The sequence below is a fragment of the Poecilia latipinna genome, unplaced genomic scaffold (assembly GCF_001443285.1).
Source record: "Poecilia latipinna isolate Pla-1442-1.1 unplaced genomic scaffold, P_latipinna-1.0 Scaffold1145, whole genome shotgun sequence".
NCBI classification, from domain to species: domain Eukaryota; kingdom Metazoa; phylum Chordata; class Actinopteri; order Cyprinodontiformes; family Poeciliidae; genus Poecilia; species Poecilia latipinna.
Genome location: NW_015113761.1, coordinates 39155 through 66284, shown reverse-complemented (window position 1 = coordinate 66284; position 27130 = coordinate 39155). Strand labels below are relative to the sequence as shown.

The following is a 27130-nucleotide window of genomic DNA, read 5'->3' as shown; positions in this document are numbered from 1 at the left end:
AATGAAAAATCTGCAGAATGTGCTAATTTTTTAATCCAATTAATCGATTACTGAAATAATGGTCAGTTGCAGTACTTAATCCAAAGAGAAGTTTACATTCAACGACTGTGACTCAGTGTGGTATAGAAAATGAATCATAAGACAGACTGAGTATTAGTGCCGCATCTGGCTGGGCTCGTTTATTAAATATCTCATTGTTATTAAAAAGTTATATTCAGAAACGCAAATGTCAGGCACAGGTGGGAAGAATTCATTCAGAATGGTCTCTGACTCAGAGTCAGAGATATTGAGGTCATGTTTGATTAACTGATTTGTTGCCAAAAGATACACAGTTCTATTTCATTTTCTAACCAACCTACTGAAATCGGCTAAAAATGTACAATTTTGTGTCACAAATCTGCCCCAGAAAATGTTTAATTAAATCTGTTGAATTAAATGCAAATGATTACCGATTAGAGAGCAAGCTGTTGCTGTTTTAACAACTCCTGTAAAGAATTCAGTACCATTAAAATCGATTCAATTAAGGTTTGCCTTCTCAAAACATTTTTTTTCCTTATGCGATTGTTGAATCTCTAACCTTCAGGATACTCGAACTATAGTTAGAGAAAATCATTTTGGATCAAAGCCGCCATCTTCTCCTTTTTATAAACGTATCTGATCGAATTCCTCCCACAGCTTTTTAGACAGACTTCAAAATCACTCAGCACAGTCTTGAGGCATTGAAGGTCAAAAGTTATCAAAGGATTTTTCACACATCAAAGCGTGTGGGCGTGGTTTAGTGCCAAAATCTGACTATTCGCCATAAAACATCAAGGTTCATTAACTTCCACATGCAAGGTCACATCTGCATCAGACTTTCCATGTCTCATTATAGATAAACCCTGATCACAGTCACATGGTCAATTGATGACATCACCTTGGCCCCGCCCACTTCCAACAGGAAGTCATCTGTATTTTTGATGGATGTCTTACTTTTACTCTTTGAGACGTATAGGTGTAAACCTGTAAACCTATATGTATATAACATCATCATGACGTCGCCATGTCATGACATGATGACATACAACCCTAACCCAATCATACAATGACATGATGAATTCTGTCATCTGAACCGTGTGGATGTGGCCGAATGGCAAATTTCAACCCCTTGCTGTACGCATACGGTCGTCTCTAAATCATACATGCATCATCTGATTTTAACCAAGCATTTCTGATTTACTTTTGTGAACCTCTAGAGTCCAAGTTGTAATTTGCCTCCACTGCGCCCCCTAGGTTATTCCATTATTTCTGTTATTTCTCATTACTACATCAGTCGTTCTGCACCAGATGCTTGGTGCATCATCAGGGAGTACTACTGAACACTTTGATGTGCATCGCCTAGAGGACAGGAGCAGGAACTGCACTCGTTGATGGTGGCGAGCGGATGGCACTGCTGGACTTCCCACGGTCGTCGTGAGGCCAGAGCGGCGCTGAGCTGGGGGGGCCGTACGAGGCTGCTTGCAGCTTTAATTCTCTGATTATTTCTTATAGCAGCTATGGTTTAAAAGTTTTAGACCAACTCCAAACTGTGTGAAAATGTATAGGAAGAATGTTGTTGTTTTTTGTTTGTTTTTTTATGAAACTACCTCGATCTCGACTCCTGACCGCAGGAAGGAAGGAAACAGCAGAGCAGCAGCTCCAATCCAGACATAATTTATGACTATTTTAGAGCGGTTTGGCTCTAAAGCTGAATTTAAATCACTCCTTACTCTGAGGAAATCTATATGAATTAAGCGAGATGTATATCATTTAAAGTGACCATGCGCATGACAAACCGCCGCCACGGTGTGTCTGCCTCATTCAGACTTAAAATCAGTGTGATCAGCCAACCTGGACAGAAGCATTTCCTTTAATCTCTATCTCAGAACACAAATACTGACGGATATTTTAACGTTAGTGGTAAAGTTCTGTTAAAAAGGCTTTGATTTAAATATACAAGTACTGTCTCTCTCCTGTGAACGAAGTCGTCCATGCTTCCTTTGATGATTTCAATAAAGATTGGTGGATTTTATTATTTGAATGCAAACTCAGTAAAAACACTAAAACGTAACTGAAGTGTGTTTGAAAAAAAAACAACTATCACACAGGGTTGAGCAATGAGTTGTTATCACAATAACATTGTACACACTATGCATTTTGCAAAGAACTGCTTGGCAATTAATCAACTGCCAGCATTAATTATGGTAGCTTTTGCCAAAACCACAGCAAATCATATGTTTTCAGAGTATCGCGCCTCCCAACTGACGGGTTATTTAACAGAAAATATCAACTGCAGAGTAAAAATTGGAGGGTTAATAGATACATTCAATGGTGAGGATACTGAGCCAATGAGAAATGCTTAGCATCCTCCCACAAAAATGTTCTGGCTTTAGTTCAGATCATCTGAAAATGTCTGCTTCCTGTAGTGGATAAACAAGGTGAAGAAAAACTACTCCCCAAAAAAGAGCCCGGCCCCTGAGTAAGGTTCTAGCCGTGGAAACGTACCCAATATGTTCAAGCAGCTTAGCAGCATTAGGATTATTTAATGCGCTCCCGTTTAAAAAAAGTTTTTTTTTTTTTTCATATAAACGCATATAAACACAGCATAGAAGCCGAATGTTTTATCCAAGGTTATCACACTGTGGGAATCTCAAAGCAGCACAACCCAGCATGCAGCTAATCATTTTGGGTCTCCCAGTTTAATATCTGATCCTAATTTCCTACTTAAGCTTCTAAAACTCTAAATCCCTAAGCAATATCAGCATCCTGATGCAATCGCACTCTGCTTTACGGGGGAAACCTGTGGATGCTATCAACATGCGGCCACATTGCAGCAGCATTAGCAGCGACAGCCCATTGGCACGATATCGCTCCCCCGTCACGGTGCTGTCCCAGTTCACGTCTGAGCAGTGTTCATGCAAAACAGTGCACAGCCTCCGGTCCAGCTGACACACATTACAGACCGATAGCGCTGCCGGCTCATCGCTCACTACGAGGGGAAGCAAACGTCCACGCTGAGTAGCAGCTTATTATGGTGCAGGTGATCAATATGTATGAATGGTTTGGCATCATCTCAGAGACTGAAAGTGGAAAGAGGAAAGAAAGAAGCAGAGCATCAGTGTATGTATGGCAACCCAGTCCTAATCCAGCAGCTTTTAATATAGTGGGTATTGATCCAAGCTGCGTCCCTCCATGTTGTGAAGCTGCAGTCTGTCTGATTGAATGTCTGCTGGTTCGGTTAGGCCAATATCAGGGATTCCTCTACATGTAATTTTTTGGGAAAATAAAAGCTGCCACACTGTTAGAGTGAGGTTTAAAAATATATGTTAAGACAACGTAAATATCTGAGATCTACATAACTATGTAGCCTATATTTGAGCACTTATACTAGTCATAATCAGAGTTTGAAATTATTTTGAATATCATCAAACCGAACACCGCCAGCTCCTGATTGGTATTCCACTTAGTCATGTGGAGTGCATGACTAAGTTTTCTTGGCTACTGTGCGCTGTGTTGCTCCCAGAAATGAAGTAAAACTAGAGAGAACAGTTTTACTGAGCAAAAAGCAAAAAGGGCGAAAGAAATGTACCTAAGGAAGGTTAAGTTAAAAGCATTTTTAGTTCAAGCCTGTGAAAACTACCCTAATATGAAAGTGTGTTGCATTTGAACAACTGTAAGTAGCTAATTAATATAGTTTGGCCTTTGTGCGTAATGTTTCGGATATGTTTTGAAAGCTCCCGGATTATGATATTTAGTCTGAAGAGTCATGCCAGAGAGAAAACCTTGAACATTGCAGATAAATAACAGTGAAGGTCCAATCCATGTTCAGGAGCTAATAAACCCTTGGTCTTTTGGGAATATTGAGACATAAAGCAATCACTTTCTGACTATCATATTAGGATTCCACTGGCTGCTGCTGTCATTGAAGCTTGTGAAAGAAAAACTGTTTAATTTTAAAAAAAATAAATGGCGGCTTTGATCAGTCACAAATAATTGTGGAAATTTGACGTGATGTTTAGCTGTTGCTCATTATGAGAATATGGACAGTCCCGTGAAAAAGTATACCTGTTGAACAGCTTCTGTCACATTAGGTCAAGGTCAAGGTCAGGACTAGTTCTTTTGTGTGGCACATTTCAGCAGCAAGGCAGTTCAAAGTGCTTTACATCACAAAAACATCACACGGTCACCAATTATGGAACAAGCAATAAATATTACATTTTGTCAAATGCCATTATCAAGATCTCAATGTTCCGTTTAGTACTAGTCAACAAAGATTCTGGGTTTTTAGGCACGATTTAAACAAACTCAGTGTTTCGGCGGTTTTGCAGTTTTCTGTTAGTTTGTTCCAGATTAGAATAAACTGAATGATGCTTCTCCATCTCCACTGCAAACATCAATGTATTTAATTAGGAGTGATATGGCTAAACCAACAAACAGTTACAACATAATGTGAAGTAAAAGTATGTGTGGATTTCATTTTTATATGAATAAAGAGTCTGCAAAGACCTTTGTTAATTTCGGCTAGTCAGCACTTTGTAGAATTTTCCTTCAGTTGCAGCTCTTTTGGGGTATTCCGGCTTTGTGCGTCAACAGACTGAAATTTTGCCCATTGCTCTTTTGCAAAGCTTGAAAATTGCACTTCACAGATGCTCTCCATGCAGTTTCACTAAGCATAGGCTGTTTGGCGAAAGACTAATGGTTTTAGGTCTATATTTTAACGCAAGAACAGGCTTTGAGCTAAATGACTGCATTTGAGCACCAGCTGTATGTTTAAGGTTATTGTCCTACTGGTGTGTAAACCTGATTTTTAGGCGCATGTGCCGAGCTCCACTCCCTCTGAACATGGTGAAGTGTTTTCTGCTTCATTTTGCATTTTGCACATTAGGCCAAAATGTTTGGTTTTGGTATAATCTGACCAAAGCACCTTCTACTACAAGTTTGCTCAGTCTCCTCCAATGCTTGTGGCAAATCTCTTATGGCCGTCTTTCATATAAATGTTTTCTTCTTGCTACTTTTCTGTACCTGCTAAATTTGTGGAGAGCATGACTAATAGATCAATAGGTTTCTTGTCGATTTTTTAGCTCCACCCAAGTTACTTTTAATCTTCTAGTAAATCACAATAAAATACACTTAAGTTTCTGGTTGCAGCATGACAAAATGTGTAAGAGGCTACTGGACGCGAATACCATCTATTAAAACATTTAGGTAAGAATTATTCTTATGTTTGTTTTCAATATTAATAAACTACATTATGTGGAAAATCTGAACATTCATGCCAACCAAGTCTGCCATTCTGGGGATTAAAGGGTTAAAGATGATGCATGGAAAAGGCAAACTGTGCTCAGGTGTTCATATTTCCCCAACCCTGATTTCATAAGAGGACTTTTAATAGGGCTTCCTGGGATTAATTTGAATGTGTTCATTTACAAACATTAATGTGTCCTAGACTTTCCACTTACTTCTAAATGGCTCCACCGGTGTGTGTGTGTGTGTGTGTGTGTTTATGTCGTACCTTAAGGAGCAACCGGGCGGATTCTATCATTTTTAAATCGCATACGGTTTAAATATCAAAACATTAACAGACAATTCATACTGTCTGTTAATGTGTTTTTAGCTATATAAAATTAAATTAGTGGGAGGAACGTAAAAAAAAAAAAAAAAAACACCTTCCTGTTTAAATAACCAGCATTTGCTTCGAGTTAAAATGGGGTTTCGATGTAAATGAGTGTCCTTCTGTGATTTAAGCTACAAATCCCAAGGCAGACAAATAATAATAGATGCAAATATCACCTTGATACAGAAGGCGAGTTCTTTTATACAAACAGCAGACAGCGATTACATGAAATGTCTTTTCATCAGCTAATGGAACCGGTCCTAATCTTTCGAACCACATCTGCTTTTTGCCATTTTGTTGGGTTTTTTTTGTTGTTGTTTTTTTTTGTTTTTTTAGACGGCAGCTTTGAGGACAATCTAGTAAAAGTGCTTTGTAACTTACCGACTATAAATAAACGAGCTGTGTGACATGAGTGTCAAGCAGCAACTGGGGCCTTGGTTGTTTATCAGAGACTCTTGTCATTTATTTATTTATTTATTTTATTTTATTTTCAGACATGAACTGAAGCCCTCTGTCATCATGAAAGGCTTTTTCTCCAGCTCTGTGGCATTTCACTTTTTCAATGTTTTTGTGCCTGGATGTGAAGGCGGGAGTCAACATTTGCAAGTCGAATCTAATAATGAATCAGCCAGCTGACATCAAGTCTCTCTATGCGTGTTGGTAATTTACTAAACAAATGATTCCCATAAAAAGCAAATTCATCCACATTAAGGTTCCTTAAAACAACGCCACACAGTCTTCAACAATACAAAACTCCTGTAAGTGTCTTTTGGCTGTGCTTCTTGCTGTGCCGTTTCCCCTTTTTGTTTTCTTTTTTTTTTTAAACTCTCTCAAGCTGTCCACCACTGTCGGCCAACAAAAAGCAGAGCTAGCTGTCCCCCTGGCTGTCATCTCATGCCCACTCCCTGCCACCTATTCAAGGCCTGTTCCAGTTTTCCTCTGGCTATCCACAAATCTCCATCTGTCTCTTCTGATAGCACCACTGTTTCCCTCCAACCCAAAGCCCTGCTCTCCCTTCTGCTTCTCGTTGCTTTTTTTAAGTCAACTTTTAGTTTTGGTTTGACGTCGAACCTACCGGTTGTAAATGTGTGCAGTCCGATGCAGTCCATCAACAACGTATCCTGAATCAGGGCTGCAACTAAGGATTGTTTAAGCAATCGATTATTCTGATGAATAATCGGATTTTTAAAAAATGTCACATTCTACAGATTTCTTTGTTTATTCACTTAATTGTTTTATGCAATATAAAAAATAAATGAAAAATACAACTAAAATGCAATAACAGCATTTCTTTGGTGCATTTGAAACATTATCTTCAATGTAAAATGTGCACTTTTGCTCAGTTTTGGCTTAATTACTGTTCTGAATTTTTTTGTTTTTAGCAAATGGCCTTTTTGAGTCTATGCTTCAGCTAACGATTAATCATTTACTAAATTAGTTGACAATTATTCCAATAATCGGTTAATCACAATTAATTGTTTAAGGCCTATTCTAAATAGATGTTTGTTTCAGTTTGTTGTGCCTTCATCAACCATCTTTTTGTCTCCATTTATTCTTAAAAGCATAGAAGCAAAAAAAAAAACATGGATGAAGAATTGGTGTTAGATTATTAAATTAATAAGACGAGACAAAGCAGGATTTCATAGGGCAGGAGCAGTGACATTTAAATCACAAATATTTTATTTTTCTAAATTATAGGTTGCCAGCCTTGCACGTTGGCTGAAATGAGCACAGTATCAGAGCAGACATTAATGGATGTGGTGTAAGCAGCAGCACATTGGAACTGGGTACATAGGAACAAAAAGACAGGAAAAGCCATCTGTGAATAATGCATTGTGCAGACTGGAGTGTAAATGATGTTTTCTGTCGAGCCCTCTTCTAGGGAAACGTGATCCGAGTCAAACTGAACAAACTGATTTAAGAATCCAGCTGGGGGAGTGAAATGCAGCCTACAGAGATGGAGGAATAATCTGAAAACTACCCAGCAAAAAAAAAAAAAAAAAAGCAACATGCACACACTCCACGTGATAAATGGATACTTCTACAGTAATTCTATGATTGGTGCTGGAGGTCCTTTGTGCTTACAGGAATAATGAGCTGGAAGAGTAAGCTGAAGTGCCTTCCTAAAATAAAAAAAAACATTAGAAATGAGTGTTGATTTTTCACAAGAACTCTGATGTAATCCACCATGGCTTCACTTTGAGTAATTTTTGATATTCTCAATATTAAATAATTTATTTTAACTTCTGGAAGTTTCACCAACAGTACTGACAATGCTATTATCGATTTGAAAAATTACCAAAAAACAAGGATGCATGAAATTGGACACAATATAAATCACAGCCATTCAACAAATTTCCGCCTCTGTGCCATAAACACTTTGAACTCTGACCCCACCACTGTTATTGCAGAAAGAAGACTCAAAGTTGGGGTATTTTCAGTATCGCAAGCCAGATTTGTTAGAAGATTTAAGAAGGTATTTGAAGATTTGAAAAGTGGATTTTCTACAATTCACTGGTGCTGTGAAAGAGTGAGAAAGAGCAAGACTTCAGCAAATAAGATGGACAACAAGTTAAAGAGCTTCATTTTACAGGAAAAACAAACTGCTGTTTTTAAAGCTGCACTAATCATGCCAATTGTTAAGTTTCCACTCTGTGTATTAATGCATGGTGTATTTGACTTTGAAACTAATAAAATAGCACATATAAGCATTTTTAGAGGAAATCTTGAGTACTCAATAGGGGTGCACAGATTGTAATTTTCTGGCTTATCGCCGATTACCGATCTTTTAAAAAACATAACCTGCCAATTCCGATTTTGGCTGGTATCATTTTTTTTGTCTGAAATGTCGCTTAATATAGCAAGAAAGTTGTTGAATTGGCAACAGTGAGGAGACTATTAACTCTAGACATGCAGACATGATCTGATGGGCTGGTTTATCATTCGAACCTGTCTCACAGGACAGCAGAAGAGGAAATTGACTGATTTTTAGACCTTTGCTGAGGTAGATAAGACTGGTGGATAAGATCAGTTTCACGTGTAAAAGTCAGCCAATCACCGATCTCCAAAAATTAAGGAAATCGGCGACGATAGATCGATGTACCCCTAGTATTCAAGCATTTTATCTATTTGGGGACAGCTGTAGCCCCTAGCAAACCCACAGACACCAATAGGCCACTGTATCTTAAATTATTCTTCCAAGACAGAAATCCTAATTTGCAGAAATTGTCTTGGATGGTAAAATCTGAGAGGTGCATCTCCTTGTAAAATGAAGACCTACGGATGGTTTTCTTTTATTGACAACAGTAGTTATCAATACAAGCAGAAAAACAACAACAACAACTAGAACAGCATCATAAACACGATTAAGTCAAATGTGATGCTATTCTCAGACTCAAGTTCCATCTGACAGGTTGGAGGGAAAGAAATGCAGTCTTGCATAACATTTATACTATTACAGCCCAGATAATATTCCATCAAGGTAATTCTTTGTGACTGCAGTGCAGCACACACTGAAACCGTGATGCCGATTGTGATTTAATGTGGCGGACAGTTCCACTTGACCAATGGCAAAACTCATCCGAACAGAAAGTTGCAGCTTCTGATTCATCTGTGGAAAGTTTTTTGAAATGCCACCACACTCGGTAACTTCAAACATCAAAGGTGTGAAGATTCCCGAGACTGTTGAGATATCTGAGCGGCGACCGCACAAAGTCCCCAAGACTTTCTACCCTCTGAGCAGCTGGGCTTGCATGTACATGCGGGCACACACTCATCTGCTCTCGGAGCTGCTTGTGCCTGCTTAGCATTCGGTGATCTCCTACGCAAGCATGTGTGTGTTCATCGATGAATAAGCACATCAGTCTGCCAGCACATGCGTGTGGGTGCTTCAGTGAAACGCAGTGTAAATGTATGTGTCAGTCTGAGGGAGTGGGCGAAACAGACAGAGAAACAGAGTGGGTGACTGAACGCTGGCATAAGTAGGTTACAGGTCGCACATAACACGGTTGCGGTCTCCATTCGTGCCACTCAACCACATGAACAATGTGCGCTATACGGGCAGATGAATGTGGCTTTCCCGTGCAGCTACATGTGTGCTTTTCAGTGACTCATATCAGCAGCAGTTAAAACAGATGAACCGAGTGTGCGCGTTTCTTTGCAACATGTGTAGACTTAAACTCTGCTGTGGCTCTCCACTGTGTGCTTTTGCACACAGCAGGGGGGGGAACTATTTGAGCATGCGACTGCATGTAGGTGGCCGCGCGATTCAGTTTTTGATGTCTTTAATACGGGGCTATCCAGTACGCACATTTCGGTACGTGGGCGGCAGCCGATGCCGGATTCTGACAGAGATAGGAGTTAACTGTGCGCGCCAGTGAGCCCGTTTTGGGAGATGTCAGCTGACAATCGGATCCAAGGAGGAAGAACTTGGGACGGAGGAAAAAAACGAGGGGGTTGTTGTAGAGCAATAAAAGAAGAAGTAAACAACGGTAATTGGTATCCAGGAAGGGAAATCTTGCAGAAGAAGAAAGGGAGGAGACAAAAAAAGGACAAGTTTTGAAAAAGAATCTTGAGCAAAGTGAATGTGTTGAGTCACAGCTCGTGAATATAATGGTGGTGAGTCAGTGAACAGGAAGAATGGGGCAGAAATGGAGCAGAGAGAATATATGAAGATGAATATGTTTGCACACTTACCCCACAGGGTATTGTAAGCATATGTACACTTAACATGTAGCTTTGATCTACTTCTGCACTGGGAAATATAAAAAACTAAACAAAAACAGGATGACATCCAATCACAGCTCCACTACACACTTACACAAAGCAAACGCAGAGCTAATACGCCTGTGAGAGCTCTGCAATAAACAGAAAAGGGTTCCTTTGAGTAACAACGACAAATTGCAGCAAATGGCCTGAACTCAACCTGTGGAACAGCAATGTATGATTCCCCAAAATGACACCGACCTCATGTTGTGTTTAAGGGCATGCGTTTCCTGTTCATTTGAGGAAAAAAAAGAGAGAGAGAGAGAGACAGAGAGAAAAAAAAAAAGAGAGAGAGAGAGAGAGAGAGAGAGAGAGAGAGAGAGAGAGAGAGAAAAGTCCAACAATGTTCTGACAAGAAGCCAGTTTTTTCATTCTGGCTCTGCTCAGTGTAGCCACAAGGCTGAAAGATGATGACGTTACATTTTCAAACACTTCTTACACAGAAAGATTATTAATAATACTAATAATAATAATAATAGACCTTACATTGAAATTCTTGATTTGCTGGATTTCCTTTAATAATTTTTTTTAAAAGATAAACTAACCATACTATAGGGAACAGTTCATGAACCAGTACCATGAAGCAAGACTGGTGACTTTTGTTGTTGTAATTTCCAGTTTCAAAAAGCCAGTTCACTTCCTACCTAGGTCTGTCACCATGGCAACCTACGATGGAAACCTAACTTTCTCCAGAGCAGGTCAGAAAATACAGGATGTCAACAACTTAAAAGTATAAGTAGAAAATAAATTAAAATAAAATAAAAGTGGTGCTTGAACGGTTTCTCTTCTTACCTTCCCCTCACTGAGCTGAACTTAAACTTTTCACTGTCAGCTGAAAAACTTTGACAGAGACCTGTCAGCAGAATTGATATTATGTACCCACAGAGACTGATTACTCTTAAGCTTGTTCCTGTTTGTAATATTGATTGGAAATCAATGTTAATTACATTTCCTAATGAGAATGCCAGCCTATGAAAAGATAAATTCCCTTCTCAAGAGTCAAAGTGCAGAGTACATCAGACTCTGAAGGAGGACTTATTTTGCCCCTAGTGAGCAATCTTTATTAAACATTTACCGAACGTCGGGATGAGTGGCTATATATGGGCAGATGCCCAGGGCGGCATCAGAAAAGGGTCTTGCACTCAAGAACTAGAAAAAATAAATTTGCACGGTACAGATGAAATTAAAAGTCTAGGTCCACATGAATCAATCTGTCTATGATTGCATGTAACAAAATGTTGAAGTATAACCTGGAATCTCTATTACTCTTTCATTATAATTGGAAAAAAAAATCGCAAAAGTCTTTGAGAGAGTTGCCTTCAGCATGTCCACTCATAAACTGGAGGTTGGTTTGAAGTAGTGGAGGCAGAGAGTTGAGCCTAAGCTGTCCACCAAAAGGAAACATCCACCGTCATCTTTAATATCACACGGTTTTTACTGGCTGTTTGCAAACTGCGAGACTGAAAGAAGAAAAAAAAAAGAGAGAAAAGGAGGATGCTAAACAGAAAAAGGAAAGTGTTGGGCATCTCCTCTGTTTTTGTTATCTTGAGAGTAAGCGTACTGTTAATTGCCTGCTTTGTTTCACTGATATTCAAGAACTCCTACGTATATCATATTAGCTTGTGAAATCCTTCCTCACAAAAGCAGAAACAGCTCGTGCATTGTTGTCCTCAGCTCCCTGATAATTACGTTTTTGGCAAACGCATGTGACAAAGATTTGCTTCTCCTTTGAACCAAAAGAAGTCATTTCAATAATCAGAGTGTATTTTTTTGTGTTATTGGGTGTAATGGGCAAATTGACACTTTGATTTAGCAAAGGTCCAGAGTGTTGTGTTGATTTATTGTGGCCTAAAATGGAAAGGCCATGAAGCAGCAGATCCGGGAAGGAAGCCATGACTAAATCTATGATAACGGATGAAGCTGCAGCAGCTCAGAGATCCAAAAATTGACTGTAAGCAGACAACGGCCACAAAAGTGTTCTTGGAGGCAGAACCATCGGATCTGTAGGAACTGTGGGGCAGAGAATTAGGGAATAGGGTTTATGTCAAATTTAAGACTTTTTAAGACCACGATGAAAAACATTAAGACCTATATCATGACAGAGACATACAAAATAAAATCAGGAAACCAAAACTGTGACATTTCTGGGGTCTTTTTGTGGCTCTTGGTAGCTGCTTTTTGTTCTCTAGCTAGCTAACTAGCGAGCAAGTAAGCATTAGCAACTTGTTAAAGATAGGCTTAACCACCTTAAGACAAAGATGGCTGTGCACGACTAAAACTTTCAGCCAATAGAATGGTCCCACTAGAAAATACCCTACATAAAATGACATTAAAAAGTCCTACCACAAGAGTTAAGACCTGTGATAAACGTCTTTAAGGCTAGCTCAATTTTCTTTAATGAATTTAAGAAATTTTAAGACTTTCATTTTAGACATTTTAAGGATGCGTGGACACCCTGTGAGAAGGTGGACAGAGCACAGGACAAATAGCCTAGATTTAGCTTCCTGCTGACATCATCAGCAACATATGTTCCTATTGCAAGGGAGAGAGAGGTAGAAAATTGAAAACAAACAGAAGCAAGGCAGGAGAAAGGTGATGAAGAGCGCACAAGAGGGAAAATTAATGGTGTGAAGGAAAAAAGAGCACTTGGCGCAAAGCTAATTTGTCCATCGGCTCATGTGTCTCTGCCCCAGCTGCTCCCCAAACCTTCGCTAAATCATCCTGGCTTTGCTCCCTTTCCGTTAAACCCGCTTTTTTCCCCTCTCTCTCACCTTCATTCAATCCGACCCATCTTCGCTCCTCTACATAGGCTAATACTATTCTCTCCTCTCACACCATCTTGCCTCTCCCACCCTCCCCCCAGACTTCTCACTACATGCCCTCCTCACCCACCTCCATCTGTCTAGCTTCATGATCCGTGGATGATTTACACAGATTTTCTTTGCCTTCCGCTCATTCAGACTGAATATCCATTTGGTGGAAGCGCCATCATTCAGTGTAAAATAACCCTCTGTTTAGCCATAACTAATCACTTTTAACTAATGCCTCGTTTGATTTTCAGCTGTGTTAGCCAGTGATACAGCTCTGAATAAATGCCAAATAAATATGTAGATCTTCTCTATCATATGCGACATGGTCTCTTAGATGGTTTTTGTCCACTATAAAAGGGGGGAAAAATTATGATGGATGGTAAAATAAACTAAGCACAGCTCAAACTTCTTTTTTTTTTGAAAAAAATTGAACTTTTGGAGCAGTGGTCTCCAACGTCAGTTCTCTAGGATTAAAGTCCTGCATGTTTTTGTAAACACACTCCAATCAAATGATTGGTTAATTAGCAGGCCTCTGCAGACCTTGATGACAGACTGAGGAGGTAATTCAGCCATTAGAACCAGCTGTGTTGGAGCAGAGACACGTCTCATTGGGTGAATAGGACGTGTCTTCTAAAATGGGGTTATGGCGCTTAACCAGTTCAAGTGAGCAAATGTATTGAAGACATACCGACACTATAGATGTTTGTGTCCCAGATCAAAATCAGCCATATTGACTTTATCGGTAATTATAAAGAGACTTTAGGGATGAAAAAAATAGAAAAAAATCTGTTTTCATGTTCAATGAACAGATAAAATAAATAAAACTGCCATTTTGTTTGGTATGTGAACACATCAATAAATGTGTTTTCTAAAGCACTTTGTCCAACGTTTAGTAAAAAAGAAAAAAAAAGTTGATAGTTAATAGTAAAGAAAATCAGAATATGTAGGTGAAATATAGAAAAAGGGGAAATATGGTGATCTGCGTCTAGCAGTAATAGCTTTATAGGTGAGCTGGAATTGCACAAAGGGTTAATCACACTACCTTCTGATACTAAAGGGTCCAAAAACATACAGCCTAAAATATCAAGTGGAGGAGATGAAATGATCTGGTAACATGATTTGTGTTTAAACATAAAAACAGACAAAATGCAATATTTGTCTTCTGAAAGATTTATTTAGATCAACCTGACCTTGCCCCTACTCACTTACATAATTGTCTTTGCACTATTATTGACACAATCATCTGTGGTGAATTGCTTGTGCCGTTCTCAAAGTCAAGCTCAAAATTAGTCTGTTGCCGTCACCGAAAGTCAAACCACTCTTTCTTCTGACCTGAGCCGATTCTGGAAACCAACATCAATTAACTGGGACAAGGCCAAGGCCTTTTAGGAAGTCCCTGACAAATCTGGAGTGAGGGCAACCTCTCAGACATCTTGAACTCAACCGACTCTTCACTTCATCATCTCTCGTCCCCTGAAGATCTTATGTTCCCTCTGTTCCCATTTCCTTCTTGCTCGAGTCGTTCTTTGCCGGGTTTCTGCAGAGAGTAGAAAAGTCACTCAGCTGACATGAGCTGACACATCGCCTGAAGCAGGAACACCACGGCAGGACGCACGGAAAGAGAAAAGTTAGGCATGATTCAATAGAGGCTGCAATGGAGAGATTAAGACACAGGAAATCCAATACTATGGCATCGAAGCCGACAACGAGTGACGACATGCAAACCAACCAACACACAAGCTCAACCACTTTCCGATCCAAGTGTGCATGACCTAATGTTAACGACACAGGTGTGCAATTCTCTGAATGATTGTTCTCGGAAGCGAACACAGACCAACAAGAAACTTTACACGGTTTTTATTTCCAAAACAAATCTACAGCAGAACCCTGACTCAACGTCTGAACAGGCAATATTTACTTTCCAGTGCCATGAAAAGTGTCTTTCCTCCAACACATTCCTACTACATTGCAGCATTGTAGTCGGATTTTGATAAAGCCACTCCAAAACCTTCGCTTTTGGTTGCTTGCAGCCATTCAGTGATGCATTTTCAGGTGTGCTTTGGATCACTGCCCTGCCTCTAGGATTTTCTACTCAATGAGAATTTATCCTTCCATCAATTACAAGTCTCAGGTTCCACAGCAGCCCCAGAACATAAGCCTACCACCACCGTGTTTAACAGGCACACCCAACACAACATCTTTTTCCTGAGATGCTGTGTTGATTCTACTTCAGATGCAACAGGAAGGACTCCTCCCAAAAAAGTTCTATTTTTATTGGTAGTCCACAGAATATATTTGTTCTTTTGTGACTCATCTGTCTTCAACGAGTCTATGTGGAACAGCCATTAATGTTTTTGTCTTTCTTTGTAACCTCAGTTTTGAGTCTGTGTCTGAATTTGTGTCAAACTCAAAAGCTCCAGCTGCTATTTCTGCTCTTCCAGCCTACTTCATGTTGCCCAACAGGTTCTAAAGTAACTTCTTGGTTCTGTAGACCTGGCTGTAGTAAGGGCTGTGCATGGCTAGTGAAGCTGAACCAAAATTGTGATTAATCCTACTTCTTTAATGACATAACAAAGGGAGCAATTATTAGTTTGCATACAACCGTGCTGGTTTTTTTTTTTCCTTAATAAATGAAATCATCATTTTAAAAGTACTTTTGTGCTTACTTAGGTTTTATTTGTGTGACAAATCTGATGATCTAAGTCTGGATTTTTATTTTATTATTATTTTTTTTTTAAAGCTGAGTTTGTGGTTTCTTGATAAATTATTTGGGCAGTAAATTAAGAAACTGGAAAAAACAGGAAGGAAAAAAAAAAAAATCAGCACTGTTGAAGGTTTCTCCAACACCACCAAAAATAAAACTAAGCAGCCACCCAGCAGTTTGTGCAGTTGTGCTTACAGCCCATAAACAGAAGAACACAAACAGCTACGCCTGACGGTGGGTCAGAAAAGAAGGTGACTGTTATCTAAAGACAAACATTATTGTAGTTCTTAAATGTAGGTGATGACAGAAATTGCAATAAGAGCATGTGCACACTTTTCCATCTGCACAGAACAGCTCTGTACGGCGAACACAACTGATTTGACAGAAACTCAATGCAGCATGCGAGTGTGAGGGAGAGAGGGAGAAAGTACTTATTGCATCAAACATGTTGTATCACAACACCTTTATTTGCAGAAAGCAGCTGAGGGAGAACAGACGCAGATCCAAACACAGCGAGGTGGTTTGTTTTGACTTCTGTGTTCATGGAGCGTTCCGCTCTAAGAGCTGTAAGCCTGCATAAACATACAGGACACAGAATATTTAATTCATAAATGGAAATTGTTTTGAAACAGACCCAGACATGTGATTGTGGGATGAATTGAGAAACCTACAGAGCTTTTTTTTTTTTCCTCTTCTTTCCCGCAACAACAGACTGTCCTCCTTCCTGTTTCTAATATACTTAATGTCTTGAGCAATCACTGGATATGGTTGCATAAATCAGCACAAAAAAGGGCTTGGCTTTGTCATTTAGAGATTAATTTAGAAACTCAGAGAAAGTTTTATCATGTGAAGAACTGCATTGAGAGAGATGTGTTTCGCTAGTATAAGTTTTTGACAGTTCAGCTCCCAGTAGCTGTGGTTTGGTTGGCAATAATTTGGCCTGTTGCGAGAACTAAACCGAAGCTCTTCTATAATGTTAAAAGAAACTAACACCCAAAAATAGCTTGCCTCCACAAAACAAGTCCGTCTCTATAACAGAATCGACCAATTCCAGTCTTTGAGCGCTGCTGTCCTACATGTTCAGCTGAATTATCTCCTCAGTCTGTCATCACGTTGTCCGAGAGGTTTCACTAATGACCCGTTCATTGAAATCAGGTTACTTCAAGAAGGGAAGCAGGTAAAACACGCAGGACGTCGGCCCCGAGGACTGGAACTGCAGACGCATGCTCTACGATGCATCTCTGTGAGGAAATCCAACATGATACAACCCCGTTCCCAACCTCTCTCCATTACACATGACCCAAAGTGCGTAGTTTGTTACACGAGCAAAATGTTGCACTTTAGCTTAGCATTTATGCAAACTTTACCTCGCTCCACTCCTCCCCCGTTTTGCAGCCTGTTTCCGTCTGTCGTCTCCCTCCGCCGCGCTCTACTTCCCACTGCCACAGGCAAGGACATGCTCTGGCTTCCAAAGGAGGGCAACCTATGTATACACATTTACTCCAACACATATGTTGCATATTTAACCCTGTCAAAGCTCATTAGGTCAGTCTGCGAGAAATAACCAAACGGATCCAAGAATTTAAAGTGAGCACGTACTGTATTGTATTGGTGATTTTTTACATTTGCATTTTCTCATTCATGTCGGGTTTTTGTGTCAAGTGTTTACAGTATAAGGAAGAAAAAAAATGGCCCACCAGGAGGCCTGTTCTAGTTTGTTGATAGTGAAAATGAAGCATTCTTTGATAAGATCTCATTCCAGGAATGTTGGACAGAACCCCCTCTTTGCGCGCGCACACACACACACACACACACACGCATGCACGCACAATACTACTACCCTTCATTAAAGCGATCAGATTAATGAGCACACCGCCTGCCTAATTTAGTTTATCTTGAGACGGTGAAATGATGCCATCGTGGCTCGATGCTCGCTGGCCTGCAAAGCAGCGTTCAGCTGCGCTCCCGCTGGACTGATCATATTAGGTTGTCAACCAATCAATCACAGCTGTTCCTGCCCAGATACAGCCATCATAAGAGGCAGAGAGAGATCAGACTAGCATCATGAGAGGAGCTTGGATTCTTCCTAAACAAACTTCTCTTTCTTTCATCGACCGACAGATAAACTGTCACAGAAAGGCATTGCAGATATACATCACCAAGTCGTACTTAGAAGAATGCACTGTGTCAAGGTCAATCTGTGTTAAATGCATTAAAAGCTTGTGTCATCATCTAGGGGAAATCATATGCAAGCTGAGCTGGAGAGGATTAAACCATATGCATGCATTATTTGCAAGCACCACATGTACAGCAGCAGCAGCAGCAGCACTACGGTAAAACCCACTGCAACACTTCTGGAAAGGTGCACAACTTTAAAGAAAAAACAAACAGACAAAGCTTTGCAGCAAGATTAGAGTCTAACCAGTCCGGCTTGTTTTCAAATGTTCATCTGCAACAAGCTCAAGTTTAAAAAGAGGAGAATTTTTGCAAACGTTATCCGCTCTCAGTGTGTGTGAGATCATCCATCTTTTGTCAATATGTCCTTTTATGTAACTCTATGTCACTGTACCCTTTAGTTTTAACACATTACATGAAAATGAGGTGAATGTAAGTGACACTGCCCATGAACATGAGTCACAACACCTTGGAAATGATATTATTCAATGTATGTATGTGTGTGTGTTTAAGTTGCCATATGGGAAGCTATAACCCTCCCCTCTTTAGCAGTGTGATCTCTCCAAGAAGAAAAAAAAAAGCAGTGCAGCTCTCAAATATGCAAACCCATATTAGAATACCGCAACAAAGGCCTCCTCAGACCACAGCGTTTTCATGACCCCGATCAAGTCCGACCTCTACAGCGAAGCAGCATGAAAACAACTCTGCTAAATTACATTCTCAGCTGTTTTTTTTTTTTAAACTCTGGACAAGAAACAGAAAGCAGCCATAAAGCCAAACAACCTTAAACTCAGAGGCTGTCAAAATGTCCCTTTTTGCTCAGAATTTATATTAAAGATCCAGTATTTTATTGCAACTTGAAAAAAATAATATGTCAAAGGGTTTTGAGTATTCTCTAGCCTAAACTCAAAAATCCAATATTCTTTTGATCATTAAATGCACCATGTGTAAGCGCCATCAGGCCATACTTACAACAACCTGACGGTCCTGGCATTAACATTGCTTGCCACAGTAATCGCTACTGTAAGATGATCAAGACAGTTGAAAATGTCAACTCTGTAATGGGAGGTAATCAAAAATATAGAACGCCGTTCTTATATTACTCTTAAATGTAGCAAGTACCTCAGTTTTAGAGTCATTCTTATAAAATAAATGCTAAAATTCTCTGTCATGGATGAAAACTTGACTGAAATTTTATTAGACATGGTGGGGTTTTATCCAGTCACACAGATATTGCTGCAAGTTGTCAGTCAGCTGTGCACGATGGCTGGCTGGCTGGATGGATGAGGGTAAAACCCGCTGAACTTTTCCACTCGCTAAAAATAACACTGAAAACAGGCAGAAAAACCCCCTGCTTATTTTTTTGCAAGTTGGTTGTATCTATAGATTATAGAAAAACCCTGAAGAATTTCTCTACATAAAATAAATTTAATTACTGAAAAATATGACGGCATAAGTAATTTTAGAAGGAATGGCAATGGTATTTCTGTTGCCAAATAATTAAAATATTATAAATGACTAAAGGGGCAATATAAAGCTCAAAAAGTGGATTTCACATACTACTACCCCTTTAAATTATAATACGTCATTATAATTTTGATGCAACACCCTGTTCTTGCTTAAGGCAGCACCACTGGATCTCCATAGAAGCCCATGACTCCAGCAGAGAAACTCAACACTGTACTTATTTTTTATCTCCCTGGATCTGAGAGAGGAATGTAAAGACATGAAGCTAAGTTGTTCGCCCGAGTCAGGAGTGTAGAGGTTGTGCTCCTCTGGGCTATAAAACCACTCTGAGTAGCATGTTAGAAATATTCACCCCCCCTCACCTCTCTCTCCTGTTTGTGCCAATGATGCAGCAAAAAAAAAAAAAAAAAAAAAAAAAAGCCCAAAAAAAGCAACCGTTTGAGAAGGCACCTCCGCTGTGTGTACCATTTTTCTGTTTTCAGCTGAACTGACTTTGACACAGAGAAGCATACCAGTAAAACCCTTTACTGTGTGATGGAAGGGTTTAAAACGACAAGGAGCTGACAGGGATCTGTGAATGTTTTCACACCCGTCGGTTTAAGATTGCCAAAGACAATTTGCTTTCCGGAGAAGCTTAGCCTTCAGCTTCTATGCACCACAAATCCGGAACAAACTTCCAGAAAACTGCAAAACACCTGAAACACAGAATTCCTCTAAATCAAAGCTGAAACCCATCTGATACAGCTGCCTTTGATTAGTAGCAGGCGGAGAAACATCAGTATGTATTATGTGCATTTGCTTGATGATGGCTTTTGACAAAAAGTAATGTTTATTGCTCGTTTCATAATTGGTTACTTATACGTTTACGGCGTAAAGCACTTTGGACTGCCGTGGTGCTGAAATGTGCTAGACAAAGAAACTTGACTTTTCCTGGTTAGGTGTTTCAACTGCAACACATTTAAAACTGAAGGGCCAGATGAACTCCTCCGGCCAAGGGATAAACAGATAATATATGTCAATAATGTTCTCGAATTAATACCAAGTTTCCCCGAGGACTGATTTTGAAAGGTTGCGAATAAAAACAGTAGAAGACAGACTGAGGAGAAGATTTTATATGCTGCAACACTTCAGGCTAAGGCACACAGTAAAACTCGGAACTCAGTTGAGTACACGAACAAGCAGAAATGAGGCAAGTGGCACAGCAAGAGCTTCTTAATGATCGACCCTCTCTGAGCGAGTATGCGTGTATGTGTGTCTATATTCTTGCATAAATGCAACAGCCTGCTGGTGCTCTTTCCATCTCTTTCCATTTGTGTGCGCACACAGGAGCCCGTGTTTTTGGGGGTAATGCGATGCCGACACTCGAGAAGCGGTGCGTGACCACCAGCTATTGTGTGGCAGAGCAATTACTGCAAACCAGTCAAACAAATGCAAGATGTATAATTCAGAACATCCTGCATTACAGCACAGCGTTTCCTCACGCCAGCAGTATTCCTTACCAGAGCTCTGGGTTATTTTTCAAAGCATTTCAAGGCGTGACGTCTTAAGTCCAAAGCTTTCAGCTTACCCTAACTATTAAAACTACTGGTATCATGAGGCACAAATGAAAGAATTCAAACATAACTTATTTTTTAAATGAACGAGCTAAAATAACGACACATTCTCTACGAAAATTCAAAAACAGCAGAATAAGAAAGTCAATGAAATCAATTGGAAAAGGTCTTAGACTTTGGGAACCAGCGAAGTGAAGCGAGAGCCGTGATCCACAACTGGAGAAAAACATTCAGCAGTGATGAACCTTCCTCCCAAGAGAGGCTGGTCAACCAAAATTATTCTGAGAGCACATTGGTGTTTCCACCGGGAGGTGGTCACATGACCACCCAGAACATTAACAATATCAAAGAGAGACTGGGAAGATGGGAAGAAATGGCAACCGAGGCCAAAACCACTGTAATAACGTACAAGCCCGTCTCCCGTTTGCTAAATAACATCTTGTTGAGTCCCAAGACTTTGGGGAAATTGTTCTGTTGCAAAAGGACCTTGTAGGAAGGTGTGTGTCATGTTACATCTGACCTAAAACTAACAAAGCATTCCATCAAACATAGTGTTGGTTTTGTGACTGCTTTGATTTCTAAAGACTGGAGGAATTGATGGAATCATTAGTTTTGCTCTTTAAAAAAATGAAATCATCACTTGAAAACTGCTTTTTGTACATAGTCAGGCTATCTTTATCCAAATTTAGAAGTTGCTTGGTAATCTGAGACACTTAAATGCAACTAAAAAGCAAATACAAAAGAAATCAGAGGAGTAAACACTGTCGCAGCACTCGACATCCAATCCCCAAGGTGCTTGTACAGAGTGTATCCAAGAAACCTTGCTATATTTGTGTCACAACCAGTCTTATTTTTGCAATGATATGTTGGGTAAGACTGGAAAGCTCATGTAATATTAGGTAACACACCTTTAACAGCAGACATTTGGATAAAGTGTCATCAAATTCTTGGTCAAGCACGTATTTTTCAAAGAATGCGGAGAAACTACTTCATAAAGAAGGTTGAACTAAGTTGCTTCGTCATTTTTTAAATATACCCAAAGTTAGCTGGTTCATTTCTTCTGAACCACTGATTCCAATGTCTGAGGAGGTATGGGCCAGTGTGAGACTCACGATATAATAAAAAAAAAAGGTTTCACTGCAAATCTACAATAGCAAATGTATTTATTTTTAATTAATACAATTAGACAACAATTATTCCAACTGATGATGGAAAATATTAATAGTAAATCTATGTTTGAAGTTCTTGATGCATGCAGGTTACGCCTTCTTACTGTTCATTTTCATTTTAATAACAGTGAAAGGGAGATGCTGCTGCTGTAGGTTTTCCAGCATGAATGTCTGTGTTTTTATATTTTCCTTAGACCAGAAATATTTCCAAACAGCTGAATCTGTTTTCTTGTAAATGACTGTCTTGCAGTCAAGTGACAGGAAGTGTGTAGCAACATTATAATGGAAGGCTGTATTACAGTATTTAATGGTTTAAACAGACAGAAAAACAATCTAATCTTTCTGGCACTTTCTCTGGCATCTCAATACAAAGATTTTAAATTGTAGGTTGGAAAATGTAAAAAGTTTTGAATCAACAACTGCTGTTGACCAGTCCATACCAAAAATGTTTCTTCCTGAACTATTTTAGGGCAAGAAAAAAAAAAGTGTAAATTAAAAACTCTGCTTCTGTTTTTATCTTGAATGCAAAATTCTTGTCTAACTGGCCACCAAATAGTTAAACAACAAAACAAAGATTCAGTTTCCATCTCCGGATTTGATTCGCAGGAATTTTTTGTTGTTGCACAGGAACCGTCTTTAAAGATGGAGGGTGATGAGTTCTGCTCCTGGGTTCATTCCTGACATACCTGATGCGGAGCAGCAGCACAGTGTTACAGAACTAAAGTAAACTATGCTGGATTCAGGAATCCGAACCATGTGGCAGCGACTGCCATGGTCGACATTCTGCCTGACGGGAAGCGCATCCGAAAAACTGCTAATCTTCGCTCTCTCTATATTTGTGAGGTGAGGTGTCAAACTAGGGAGCAGAGTTGCTCTGCTCATCCCTTGGATTATTTGGCTGAGGTGAGGGATGCGAACCATTGAGCTGAGTAGGGAAGAAGGATGCCAAGCACTACTCGATGAGTGCGAGAGTGTGTGCTTGTGACACAGCAGAATGGAAAAGCAGACACCAAGAAGAAGAATCGCCCATCGCAACAATCCCATCTGCTGTTTCGGGAGACAGAAAATCAAGGTTGGGACTTCTGATTGGGGAAATGACCTCGGATGGAGTTGAGTTGTAATAATTGTTTCTAGATCGCCTGCAAAACAAACACTTGAGGTTTGCTCATGCTTTGTGGAAGGATGATATGATCTCCCGCTGTCAAATATTTCCTGTTGATTGACAAAAGGAGAAAAAAAAACCCCCAAGAATAAAAGAAAAACATTTATGTGTAGATATTTTTTGCTGTTTCTTTTCCCCCAGTTTCTTTCATGAGTGTGGAGTTGGAGGAGGCAGCTGGATACATGTTTGTGCCTGGGAGGGAAATTTCAGCCTACAGCACAGCGTAAACAACATACCAAGTGGCATTTTGGGTAGGCAGGAAGAGGTTTGAGCAACAACACCTCGACCGAATAGGAGGGGAGTTGTCAGTACTCGCTGCAGCAGCAAAGATGAAGCAACTAGAAAGTTAAAATGTTTACAGAAATGTATCACAACGTCTGATTTGGATGCACGTTATTTCAACGCTGGCAGCAATGTTTCTGTAGCCGTTTCTGCAGCCCGTGTCTGCGAGAAATCCTATTTAAATGCAGATGACAGAGACTGCTTCTCCTCCCATCCCTGTCTCCATTTCTCTCCAAACCCCATTTTCTTTTTTCTTTTTTTTTTCTGACCGAGTCTCTGTGTAGCTGCAACTGCAGCCGAATCGAAGTTATTTGACAGACCGTGGCGACTGCGGGGAAAAGCTCCCCCCAAAAAAACAAACAAAAAAACAACATTTTGTAATCCAGTTTTAGAGCACAACATATTCCAAGCCAGCTGTTTGCATTTGCACATCTACTTAAAGGATAAATCGTCTACAAAAAGAAAATGGGTGAGGAAGTAGGATGTTTAAAATGCACATAGAGTGATGCGTGATTTATTCACATGTGTATAACGTAGCCACAAACACACACACGCTTTGCTAGAAAGCAAAAACACACCCTTGAGGCTGTGTCTCAAACACACTAATGGCTCAAAGCAAGCTAAAAAAGCAACATTAACGAGTCAGCGTTACCCTTTAGGGTGATAATGAATGTGGTGCATTTAAATGCCCTCGGTATTCCCACTTGACTTTCACTTCACTCCAATAACCTAAACATCAGGGCACATCTGCAGGCAGGCAGTTCAGGCTTTCAACCAAAAAAGGAACATTTCATAATTAAAATACATGGTAGTGGGAGTTTGAAGAGCTGCTTTACTACAATAAGTTATCTGGACAATTTTGAACTTGCCCAGACAATCAGAAACTCAAACACCCAATCTTTATCACCCATCAGTAAAGTCACTGCAGCTAAAAGCTAACAGGTCGCACTGAGAACAACACTGGTTTTTTTGATGTGGAAGTTGGTTCTGGGGGAAGAAAACCCAACAATACGAGATTGATGTTTAAAATTAGTCACGCTAACCGCGCTAACTGCTACTGTAATACGCTTAGACGCCTTAAAACGTCAACTCCACTATTATTTCACCTTTGTTGTCAAATTGTCAAATTTCCTTTTCACAGAATCTGCTCTCTCTCTATCTCTCTCTCACACACACACACAGTGTGATGTCGCCTCTTCTCTTCGTGTAAACAATAAATGACAGGAAGGACGGAAACAGACATTTCCTGTGCTGTTCATTAAAAATGCAAAGATCAGGCTCTTCATGACCAATAATGACTTACGGGTTTTTGACGAGGGAAGAGCCGCAGATTACAGTTTTGACCCATCAAGGACTATGAGTCAGATAAAAAGAATAAACCAGCACAAATGTAGTCGCTAAATCTTACAGTAAATCCAGAAGACTTTTTTTTTTAAAACTCAAAATAAGTGCATGATTGAGCCTGTTGTAATAAGATATAAAGCAATTGTGACGAATTTAATTAAAATCAAAACACTGTTTTCATCAGCATTCAGATGGGCATCTGTGCTGTTATCAGCCGTCAAAGTAATAAACAAAACGTAGATTAGTGATCAGTGCTCCACAAGTATAGATTTTCCCAAATCTGCAGATTATTTATGATGAGCTTGTATGTGCATTAAAGTTTGAAGATGACATGAAATCCATAACCGTCTGTCCAGCAGCGTTTCCATTATGCAGCACCTTAGACCTTGAATTAAATCCCAATTTGTGGTGCAAGGCTATCGACGAGGCACTGTAAATATGGGTCAAACCACAGAGCATCAATCTGATGCATCTTTTTACAGCTCACACAAGAAAGTGCAAAAGCAGAAGATTTCCATTGAGAGACACAATCTGGAGTGCATTCCCTCAAACAAAGCAACCTAATTCAGTCTGTTGTCTGGGAGTGAGCTTAGGTGGGAGAAGGTGTCTCGCCTCCAGTGTGACCTTGCTGCATTGCCCTTATGGAGACACACACACACACACACACACACAAACACACACAAATCAAATAGAGCCACTGCTGCCTATAATCAGCATGTTGTAGAAGAATGGATTTCTTCTACTATCTGTTGAAAACATAGCATCTCAGATCATTTTAGCTCTCCTTTGTTTACCAGAAGCCACCAGTCTGTGTTCCAGCTGTGTATTTACTGCCTCTGAACAGTTGCACAGCGAAGTAGTCTTCATTTCTTTTGTGTCTGCAGGGATCAAACGTGTGGCAAACTGAAGAGTGGCTTAGGGGGAAAAAAAAAAAAAACCTTTGCAGCTGCCCCCACTGCACAATCATATTGAGATAAAAGATGGGCAGGAAACATGCCTGTTCGTGTTATCTTTAGCAGTGAGGCTGTAAATGCTACCGGGCATGTGATAATTTTTTTTTTTTTTTAGAAAAATCGGTGGTCGCCAGGTACATTAAAAAGTGCAGGAGTGGTTTCCCTTTAATGTGAGGTTAACTCTACACAACAGCAACAGCCATAAATCCAAAAAGGTGGCTTTCTAAACTAGGCAGCCCCTGGTGTGTTTGTGTATTTGCAACCCTCCAGTGTAAACACAGACTGGGTCATTTCCCATTCACAGCCAGCGCAGAAAACGACAAGTCATTGCTCGGTTTTCGGCTGCCCCCCCTCCAACCCCTTTTTCACATACCTCGGCACGCAGCTGGGTGAGGATCGGTCGACCTCCCAGGTGGCGTAGAGGTTCATATGGACGGGCCGGTTGGAGGTGATGCTGACCGGCTTGGAGGGCTGCATGTGCGGCGAAGGGACGCCCCCAGTCCGCGGGAGCCCTCCTCGCTCCGACATCCTGGAGGCTGAAAAATGGGGGGTCTTTCAGTCGTATATAACGATAGCGGTGGGGTAGCCACCCGAATGAGTCCTCCTTCTTGAGAGTCTCAGTCCTTCTCTCCTTTGCAGGGTCTTAAAATTATTTAACCTCCAACTGCAGCAGTCGTGTTAACGCTCGCGAGCGCTAACGGAAAGTTGCTCCGTGTGGTGCGAATCAACGACAAACAGTGTAAAACATGCCCGACGTTTGGCGGAGTTTGTACCCGAAAGCGGGGCGAGCGAAAGCCTGTCGTCTCCGTCCTCGCTTAAACTTCGCGTCGGCTCCGTGTGTGCTGGGCTCCGGGTGTTTATCGGTGCAGGAAGCGGAAATTTGTGTCGGTGAAGTCGCAGAGTGAGCAAAAACCAAGAGGAACAACGCCTCTTCAGTCAGGGGAAGGAACGCGGCTCTCAGAGCACGAGACCCACTACAGACGAACTGACCAATAGAAAGCCTCCATTGTGTTATTGTCTGACTCAACTACCCGCCCTATCTATCTATATATATATCTATATATATATATCCAGTGGTGGGAAGTAACGAAGTACAAGTACTTCGTTACTGTACT

At 40.3% G+C, this 27130-nt stretch overlaps 1 protein-coding gene across 1 annotated transcript in view; it reads right to left on the bottom strand.

Annotated features, from left to right (window-relative positions):
- The window catches only part of pacs1 (phosphofurin acidic cluster sorting protein 1), a 61481-nt gene extending 34490 nt beyond the window's left edge, over positions 1 to 26991 (bottom strand). The window contains exon 1 of the mRNA XM_015052910.1: positions 26389 to 26991. Within this exon, the coding sequence (XP_014908396.1) occupies positions 26389 to 26543 (155 nt within the window). The 5' untranslated portion in view covers positions 26544 to 26991. The remainder of the gene's footprint in view (positions 1 to 26388) is intronic.
- Positions 26992 to 27130: the final 139 nt, after the last annotated feature.